Raw genomic sequence first — 10203 nt, forward strand, 5'->3', positions numbered from 1 at the left:
TATATTTATATATGTATTTTTTTTCTTTTTACATAAAAAAGGCAAAGTGAGACAGGATATATATTTCCCCCCTCCCAACATTCAAATGTACATCTTTAACATTGGCTCTCCCAAAATTTGGGATCTAATGAAGACGTAAAAACTTTCCTATCTCTGAAAGTTTAATATAGAAAATCAAAATTAAATTAAGATTAAAATAGATATGATTTTTTTTGTTGTTGTATGCATAAGCCCTTCAAGAAAACACACCAACACTTAGAGAGGAGGAAGTCGACGTACAATCCAGAACTTCGAAGGAGAAAAGGAAGGGTTTCTTCTCAAATACTTGACCGGTAAAAGGTAGATGCAGAACTCAGACAGCAACAAACAGCTTCATGTTTCTGCCCGTCTGATCTTACAATACATCTGGTAAAAAAATAAACTAAAATAAATAAATAAACCTTAACTAAACTATCCTCTTTTAAAGGGAGAATCCGGTGACACACAAACAAGTAGAGACTGACAAGGTTCTTCAAAAACACAATCAGAAATAAAGCTAATGAGCTCTTCTGAGAGGCTCTGGGGATATTTTTACCTCTGCAGAGGATGGTCTGTGAACAGGATGACTCAAATATATAGATGGATTTCCATGAAAAGGTAACCAGAAATGAGAAATGGTTCAAGTGTGAAATGAAAAATGCAACTGCAATTCAGAAAAGGTTGGGACGATGTGTAAAACGTAAATAAAAACTGAATGCAATGATTTGCAAATCTCACAAATGGAACAATGGAACATAGTAAATACTAAGAAATTATACCATTTGTTGGAAGAAAATAAGACGTGTTGTTCAAAAAACCTGTATTTACTTTTCTGCATTGATGTTGCCTTTCCTGATGTGTAAGCTGCCCATTGCAGTGGCACTAATGCACCCCCATACCATCAGAGAGGCAGGCTTTTAAACTGTGCGCTGATAACAGGCTGGATGATCCCTTTGGTCTTTAGTATGGGGGACGTAGTGAGGTGGTTTCCAAAAAAAATTCAAATTTCAATTTGTCTGACCTCCGATCAGTTCTTCTCTTTGGTCCAGAGAAGACGGCCGCGTTTCTGGATGGTGTTCACATCTGGCTTCTTCTCTGCCTGATAGAGTGTTTACAGACAGTGATCTGTGGAAGTGTTCCTGAGCAGAACAGAACCAGGACTTGTTTTTGGGGGCCCCAAGATCACCAACATCCAATACTGACTTTCAGCCTTTTGTCCTATGAGCTCAGAGGACAAAAGGCAGATTCTTGAAATCTTTTGATATTATTATGAAATTCTTTCCTTCTTTTTAGTGAGGAACTTTATTCTGAAATGGTTCCACTTTATTTAGACAGTTTTTCTCAGTCTGGTGAACCTCTGCCCATCTTTACTTCAGAGAGATTCAACCTCTAAAATGTTCTTTTTATATCCCGTCCTCTTACCGACCTGCTGCCAATTAACCCAATTAGTTGCAAACTGCTCCTTCAGCTGTTTCTTATTCTTAATTCTGTCGCCTTTTGTTGCTGCTGTCCCAACTTTTTGAGGTGTGCTGCTGCCATAAAATTCAAAATGACCTTATTTTAAAAAAAAAAACTGTTGAATTTTTTAGTTTCAGCATTTTATTTGCTTACTATGAATAAAATTATGGTTTATGAGATTTACAAATCATTGCATTATGTTTTTATTTACATTTTACTCAACATCCCAACTTTCTCAGAACTTGGGTTGTGTTCAGTGCAGATCTGGATACGATAAGGTCAGTTATTGCAGACATGATTGAGAATATAATTTGAGTTTCTCCAGTACTGACAAATTCATCACTGCTTCTTCCTCTTAGTGACCCACTGTCATCATCCTGTTCTGTTATGATGCGTGTGTGTGGTTTTGGAGGTGTATCTTTGAAACATCGATGGATATCCCGAGTGCTTTCAATGATTCAATACCCTGAGTAGAGGACGTAGGCTTGGGGTGAACTTCAGTAGAAACAGAAACTTTTTTTTTTTTGCCAAGCAAAAAACATCTGAAAAGGACATTAATAATTAAAACCACCTTTCAAGCATAAATAAAAACCTGTACTCATACATACACTAAAAACCACAAAGACAACCAGAGAAATAAAATCACAAATTAATGACAACACAGTCATTTTCAGCTTTACAATATGCATATACTCATGCATTTATAGTGTCCATTTCCCTTTGCAGACAGACAAGTGGTTTGGGATTAGAAAGCTATATACCAACCCTCTGCAGAGACTAACGGTGATTATTAAGAGTTTGATACGAATGAGAGCAAATGTAATTCACAAGCTGAGGAGAAAGAGGATGAGAACTGATCTCATTACAGACTTGTAAACAGAAGACGCCAGAAAGCCACCGAGGATGATGGGTAACAGACATCCACATGAAGCAGCAAAGATCAGACAGACTGCAGGAGTTCAGAAAAAAAAAAAAAAGTGGTAGGAGACGTTTTTCTCCCACCTTACCGATCAGAGGATTCAAAGATGCAGCGTCACCTCGTGACTTCGCTCCGTCGGCTTCATCTCGGACTCTGTTCTGGAACAGGAAATTAAATCAAAAGTGATCAATGGGTTTCTGTCTGTGCTGCTCGAGAGGAAAATGAACCAAAACGTAACAAACACTGGACTCTCAGCAATGTAACACGGAGAAAAGCCGAGTGAGCGTTCCATCCCCGTGCAGGACGGCGACTGGCAGATATGGGGGCATCGAACGTGATCTGCCCCCCCACCCCCGCCTCTCTGCAGCCCCCTCCTGTAATCCTCTTTGTGCCGTCAGGACCTGCGAGGTCCAGAGCAGCTCAGACAAACAGCTGGATCCGCTCGCGGATGGTCTGCCGGCAGATGGGGCAGGTCTTGAGTGCGGCGCTGCAGTCGATGCAGGAGGCGTGTCCGCACTGGAAGACCAGCTTGATGTGGTTGTCGATACAAATGGGGCAGGTGATGCGCTCCTCCATCTGGCGGTAGCGAGACTGGAGCTGCTCCAGCAGGTTGTGCTGCTCCGAGTTCTCGGTACCGGGGCTGCAGTCCACCTCTGTTTGGTCTGTAGAGCGAGGCCATCAGACAGAGTCAGTTTCAGGTGTGTGCAGAGAAATTCATACAAGATGAAACTGGTGCTAATGGTTGAATAACAACAAGGTTGTAACCTGCACACACAGAACAGGAAGACTCTTATTTGTTCACTGCATAAAACACACAGTTGCTTTTAAATAGAAGCTGCGCCCCACTGAGACTTTAAGATTAGAGCCCCTGTTTGAAGTCATGAGCTAAAGCTAGTCCCAAAACTAACAGAGTTAAAGGCCGAGCATTCTCTGAATAAATGCCTATTACCCGCTGCCTTTCATGCCAGAATTTTAAACTAAGATCATCTTATGTGAAGAAATGACAGAGTTGGACGATGCTCAGTTATTACCAAAGCAAATTTTAGCTCAGTATCTGAAAAACTGACTGAGTTGTAGCCATTTTTGTGATTGCCGAGAATGCTTTTCTATGGCAGCCATCTTCAAATCGGGTTGATGCGAAAAGTTAATCAGTTGTTGATGATTACTTTCTGAGAGTTTCATTAAAATCTGTCCGTAGGTTCATAAAATACTTTACTAACAGACAGACAAACACACACACAGAAACACAGGCGATTACAAGACCGTCCACCTTTAATGGCAAAGGGTTATAATAACAAACAAAAGGATTCTTCATACCTTGTCGTATTTTCTTAGTGATTGTGACCTGACATTTGATGCATTTCTTCATACGATGGGCACATTCTGGTAAGACAAAATTAATTTCAGCCAATAGTTTAATAGCGAAGCTAATATTTCACTTAAAAAACAAAAAAAGGTTAAAACAAGCTGAGACACAGGTTATCTGGACAAGCGAAGATCCGCTCACCTTCACAGGCCACGCTGTGCTGGCAGGGGCAGAAGAGAACCAGCAGAGCCAGTTCAGAGCAGATGAGGCATTCACTGGGCCCTGCCGGCGTGGGAAGAACCAGGTTGGTCATGGTGTTGGGTGTCGTGTGGACCCGCCGCAGGCTGGCACTGCTCAGGCCTTGTCCACATGTGATGGCCTGCAGACGCTGCAACCTGGCAAACAACAAACAGCTGTAAAAACATGTCCAAATAAACTCCCACAGACCAAAAAAATAAAAGACCAAAAATATTGTCCAGCTGTTTTAAAAATTTCTGCCCCGTTTTTGTGAAACACGTACCGGTACTTCTCAGAAAAGCCCTTGATGAGCTGCAGCATGGCGCTGTCTGCCACTAGATCCAGAGGACTCTTGCCCTTGTGGTTTGCGTAGTTGATATCAGCTCCTTCCTGCGCTAAAAAGCAGGCAAGGGCCATGCCAACGTTCAGCTCCGTGTTCCCCAGAAGGCCCGAAGAGTTCAGCTGTGGACCCAAATGATGAAGATGAAAAGGGAAAGAAGAGACAAAAACAGACAAAGTTAAAACCAACTATATTCTGAAGCTGATTCTATATTACAAACGTTGTTTTAGTACATAATGGAAGAAATGAAGTAAACGATTAAAGGCCTTGTATTCCTTGACCAAATGCATATCACCCGCCACCTTTCATGCCAGAGCGTTAGACAAAGATCCTCTTATGATGAGAAGGGATGGAGTTGTAGCTTTTTTGGTCAAACCTTGTAAATACTGTGAGATCTTGTGTGCTCCATTAGTGCTTGAAGTAGATGTTGAGAACAACTCTCAGCTACTACCACACAAAACTGAGCTCTATATCTAAATCAAACTGAGCTCTAGGCAGTTTTGTGTAGGCTAAGGTCAGCTGTGGCGGCCATCTTGAATTGGTTTGACTCTAAATGTTAATGAGTTGTAGATGTACATCCAGTGATTACTTTCTGAGAGTTTCGTTAAAATCTGTCCTCTGGTTCATGAGATATTTTGCTAACGCTACAGACAAATGAACAAACACACACAGATGAGCAAAACCACGATTCTTGAGCCTTTGGCTGCAGGTGTTAAACTCAAGGACACAAGGAAACTGAGCATCACAAACGTAATGACAGTAAATCAGTGCAGTCCAGCACATAAACCCACATCTAATCACCACGGAAGAACTCCCTCAACAACTCATCTGCTGACAGCGGCCAAAACAGCTCTGAGCACTTAAGTCTACCCACCTTCATGGCTCTGTGTGTGTGTGTGTGTGTGTGTGTGTGTGTTGGCTTGGCAGGTGACCAGGATGCTGAGTGGAGCTGCAGTGTTTGTGGTCGTGGAAAGGACGTATCGGACTGTATTTAAACTGTTTGTATAAAATGGTTTATAAGAGAGGAAAGAGTCAAGGTCTCCTAATGAAAAGTGTTCAGCTTGTTCATTTGGAGGTAACGACTCTCTGAAAAGCAGAAAAAAGTGAGATTTTATCTTGAGAAATCAACATTCTGGAGCTCATCGTCTGGGTACAATTACAACAACATCCCAGAATGAGAAATCCTGCAAGGAGGATTTAAAGTCACTCTAATCAATATATTGATTTTGTGTTTTTCAGTGCAAAACCTCTGATAGTACGTGGAAACTAAAATGAGGGTGAATGACGGCCTGTTAGTCATAATGTTTGAATCTCGAAATGAAAGTTTCCATTAAGCTGCAGATTTTCTAACTGAAATTATGTTAAGAGAATAATTTTAGTCCAAAATAAAACAAACTACACAGAACAAAAAACAGAAAAAGAAATGTAATAATAAAGACCAATAAATTAAAAAAGCTTATATTTTCCTATTATATGCATTCCCCACTCATCCAAACAGATCAGATCACACAGCATTTAAAACTAAATTTTACCCTCCACACCTAATACACATAATATGTTACTATTTTGTGCTTTGAGCTTATTTCACCCCAAAGTCACAAAGCAGTCATCAAAACCAGTGTAAATAAACTCCAAACTCACATTGGTAAATGGTTCACACCTCTATAGCTTTTTTCACCTCTCAAGGTTTTGCAAAGTGCTTTACAATGTTTCTCTTTCACCCAGACGTTTATACCTTTTTCACTATATACAGCACTTTTATATTCTCACTCATATTGGGGACATTAAGCTGGAGATCGAACCCTCGATCCTCCGACTGGATGACCTCCTTACCACTGGGCCAAAGTCGACCCCCCCCCCCCCGACGTATGTTTCATTGTGTCACAACGCCTCAGCGAGCTTCCTGCTAGCTGCGCCATTATGTTTGATATTGCTGCATGACCTGTTTTATATTCCTTGGATGAGTAGTCCGTCCAATTCTCTGACATCATGATTAAGACTTCCTCTGGGGGTGGAAAAAAAAAAAAAACCTGGTGTGTTTACACGGCTCTTCTAAATTTATCGCATACGTTCCATCTTCAGCTCCATCCAAATCTATATTACCAAGTGGACCATCTTCCCCTCACTCCCTTTATTACACCATTAGTCTCTTGCCAATACTTTCTTTGGAGAAAATTAATCTTTCAAATTCACATAGCAGTAAAACTATCAATTTGCTCTTATAAAAAGTCAGACACTGTAGCCGTAACCTGCTTTAAGTTATAATTAGTGCCACTTCTCTGCACTCTGACCTTATTACTTTTCCTCAGTTAATCCCACCATCTTGTCCTGCTTATTGAACTCAAGTCCTTTCTCCTCAGTTAACACGCTTTAAATCCGTGTCACCTGACTCGCCTCTTTCCCCTCTTTTTACCTTTCATCCTGTTGTTTACCTGGAAAACCAGCTACTCTAACTCACTCACGTGAAATTAACACAGAAGACTAAACATTTACTTTATTAATCAATTCCTACAGTATTTCTTCAGTCTTTTTTATTCTTACCTGATTGAACCCTCCTTAGGACCACATTAAAGAGTCTGTGTTTTAGTTTAATTTAAACTTGTCAGGTTACTTATTTACGAGCTCATTTAACCTAGGATTACCTCTCTGAGAATTTTCTTTCTGTTTATGGTTTTGTAATTGTCACTGACCCTAATTAACCATTTCCCAGTTATTATGCATGTCAAATTACGAGGTTTTAGTGAAAAAAATCCCAGAGGGCAAATACTGTCCAATATTTGTTCTAAAATATCCGGCAATATAAGAGGTTTGCCAATCTGCCAGAAACTCGTTAAAACTGCTTTCAAACTTAACAAGACTGTAGCAATAATATCTGTAGGAAAGACAGCTCATGACGGACAGATCCATACTTGTTCTGCCTTCAGATTTTTCCCACAGTAGACTATCTCCCTGTCACCTAATGGTCTTTGATAGGTTAAATCTGTTTCCCCATGAGATCATATAAGATCAGCATTACTTCCTGATTGACCCCTCTGGTATAACCATGGGAAAATGTTTCTCCTGGGAGACGTGTGAATATTTTCCACTCTATAGTGTGACCATGTTTGAGATTAAACTAATTATTTGTGGAGCTTCTACTTACCATTTTAATGCGGGGTTCAGAATTAAGAACTCATGTTGTTTGAGCCCATAGACTGTTTATATTAATAGACTGAGTACCTCCGCCTTCTCTCATTGTTGGGAATTGAAAGCATTTTATGGGAGCTGCCATGTTGTATTTTTGGAACCAGTCAATACACTAGGGATGTTGGGCTTTAAGGCCCACGCACAGTCATAGTCCTTTCTTTTAAGCATGAAATAACTTATTACTCCTAAACATGAGAAAAATTATTATTTGAACATATAGCAGCAAGGTAGGAACAACGTTAACTAATAAGATTCGATGCCTAAAAACAATCTGAGGTGTTTTTTGGTTAATTTGTTTTACCAGGGGCAATGTTTTGTTTGTTAACAGAACGTGGACAGATCCTAAAACTTGCACTGGAACCCGTCTACAGGGAAGCTGGTCACGTTCCAGCTTCAAATTCCGGGTTCCTATTGGAGGTCTAGATGTATTCGGTCTGTGTTTGAGCGTGGCAGTAGCCATAGCTGCACCCATCCTTAAATCTTTTCGAACTGTAATTTGAGTTGCCTTTTTAGTTTAACAAGCCCAAGCAATATAAAAACCTCCGCAGTAATGCATCCTTTAACAACCACAGCCCATTTGCAACAAGAGATTAATGCAGAAATCTATACCTTCAGCTGGCTTGGTGAAGTAGAGCAAAAACAGTCAAATAATTCCAACACTCCAAATCTCATTGCTTTAATAATTTCTATTTCAATAAATCCTAATAGTGACTGTGACTATGACTAATAAGTTTATTACGGTGCTGTCCCACCCTAATATTCCCCATCATGTCTCACCCTGCAGTAGAGTGAAGTGGACGAGCACCCCTCGCTGCTCTCCTCGGTGCTGCTGGTTCCCACTGAGGGACTGAGGACAACGTTGGCCAGCTGAGGGCGAAGGAGGGTCACGTGCATGGCTGTGTCTCCATCCTCGTCCTCCATGTTCACGTCGGCGCCCTCGTCCACCAGCAGCTGCACCAGGTCTGTGTGGCCCTGCGTCACGGCCAGCTGCAGCGCCGTCTGGTTCCGGTTGTTGCGGATGTTGATGTCACAGCGTCCCTGTGAGGGACAAAAAGAATAATCTAATTAAAACCTTTAATTTACAAAGTAGGAGTAACTAGGAGTTTAATGTGGATTTGAATGAATAAAAACTAAAATCTCTGATTTGCTCTTATTCAGGCTCACCTCCTTGATGAGCACCTCAGCAACATCTCTGTGGTTGTTGAGAGCAGCCAGGTGAAGGGCAGAGAAGCCGTCCTCCTTTTTAACGTCCACTAGCTGTCGTGCTCGGGCGAGGATTTTTTCTGTGGCCCTGAAGGGAGGACAAACAACAGAGCACTTGATTAGACACAGCATGGTTTAATTTAAAGAGCCCTTATTTGCTCATTTACAGACTCTTGGTTTTATGTACACTTTAAATAGAAAATGGACAAAGCAACCATGATGTGCTTTATTACTTTCAGTCTTAAATTCAGCATTTAGCTTTCAGCATTTTTGATATCAGAAAGGATGTGAAAGCAATGGAACTACGCCAGGATGATAATGCTAAATTATAAAAATTAAAAGCACTTCTCCAGAAGGTTTTTACTTCTTTGAGCTGATAATTAAATCAAATTAAGCTTCAATTCAATCTTTAGATGGACCATAATGGACACTTAAATTACACAGACTGTACTTGAAGACGGGCATTATTCAAAAATATTTCATTAATGCTAAGTAAAAAAAAAAAAAAAAAAAAAAAAAAAAGCATTTTTTTTATTTTATTTTATTTTTTTACATAGTTATATGGTAGAAACATTATGAAATTTCTGCCAGAAGTCTTGGAGCTATCTGCTGGGGCTCTTTTTTCTTGCAGATAACCATAAAATTCTATGTAAGTAAATGTGATATGCAAATTTACAGAAAGGTAAAAGTTTATAAAATAGCATTCATTTAAATTTCTATGATTTTTTTCATCATTATTATTGAATTTGTTTTAAAATGGCTTTCATACAAGTTGTTGGCTCATCAGTCTGGTTAGAAATAAACTATTAAACTCCAAAGTGAGGCCATTTAAAGAGCTATCTACAACAGGTGAGATATGAATAATTCATAACTTTTCAACAGAAGCCCGTTTAAAAAGATGTGAATTATCACTTTATGCAGGGGTCTGAAACCTGCAGCTCTGCAGCCACATGTGGCTCTTCTGACCCTTTGCAGAAGCTCTTCATAACTCAGATTTGAGTAAAATCTTCATCTAAACTGACTAAAAGAAGTTTTCCAGTCCAAACTTTTTGCAATAAGTTTGTAATACTTACAGCAAAATTATACTAATAATTTAAGTTATTAAGATTTTGTCATTTTGAAAACTAATAATAAGTGATAATGAAACTTAATACATTAAAACTTAAGTTTTTTTATCTTAATTTTAAGCTCAAGTAAATTTTGAGGCTCTATACAAACGATAATTAGTACAAGAGATGGTAAAAGTGGCTGTGGAATGACTTTCCATGATGATTAAAAGACTATTTTATGCCAACATTTAACATCTAGGATGCCACTTTTATCATCATTTTATTCCAAATCAGAGAAAATGGTGACCTTCTGTCCGGATGAACACCAGTGCAGACTGTATGACATATACAGGTGCTGGTCATAAAATTAGAATATCATGAAAAAGTAGATTGATTTCAGTAATTCCATTTAAAAAGTGAAACTTGTATATTATATTCATACATTACATACAAACTCATATATTTCAAATGTTTATTTCGTTTAATT

At 39.4% G+C, this 10203-nt stretch overlaps 1 protein-coding gene across 5 annotated transcripts in view; it reads right to left on the reverse strand.

The window, feature by feature from the left end:
* Positions 1–1577: 1577 nt before the first annotated feature.
* The window catches only part of mib2 (MIB E3 ubiquitin protein ligase 2), a 45516-nt gene continuing 36890 nt past the window's right edge, over positions 1578–10203 (reverse strand). For all 5 annotated transcript variants that reach the window (XM_025004897.2, XM_037977124.1, XM_037977123.1 and 2 more), the window contains 6 exons: positions 8629–8755; positions 8242–8502; positions 4222–4400; positions 3903–4096; positions 3713–3778; positions 1578–3057 (listed from right to left, as the gene is read on the reverse strand). In XM_025004897.2, the coding sequence (XP_024860665.1) occupies positions 2816–3057; positions 3713–3778; positions 3903–4096; positions 4222–4400; positions 8242–8502; positions 8629–8755 (1069 nt within the window). In that variant the 3' untranslated portion in view covers positions 1578–2815. The remainder of the gene's footprint in view (positions 3058–3712; positions 3779–3902; positions 4097–4221; positions 4401–8241; positions 8503–8628; positions 8756–10203) is intronic.

The sequence above is a fragment of the Kryptolebias marmoratus genome, linkage group LG8 (assembly GCF_001649575.2).
Source record: "Kryptolebias marmoratus isolate JLee-2015 linkage group LG8, ASM164957v2, whole genome shotgun sequence".
NCBI lineage: Eukaryota > Metazoa > Chordata > Actinopteri > Cyprinodontiformes > Rivulidae > Kryptolebias > Kryptolebias marmoratus.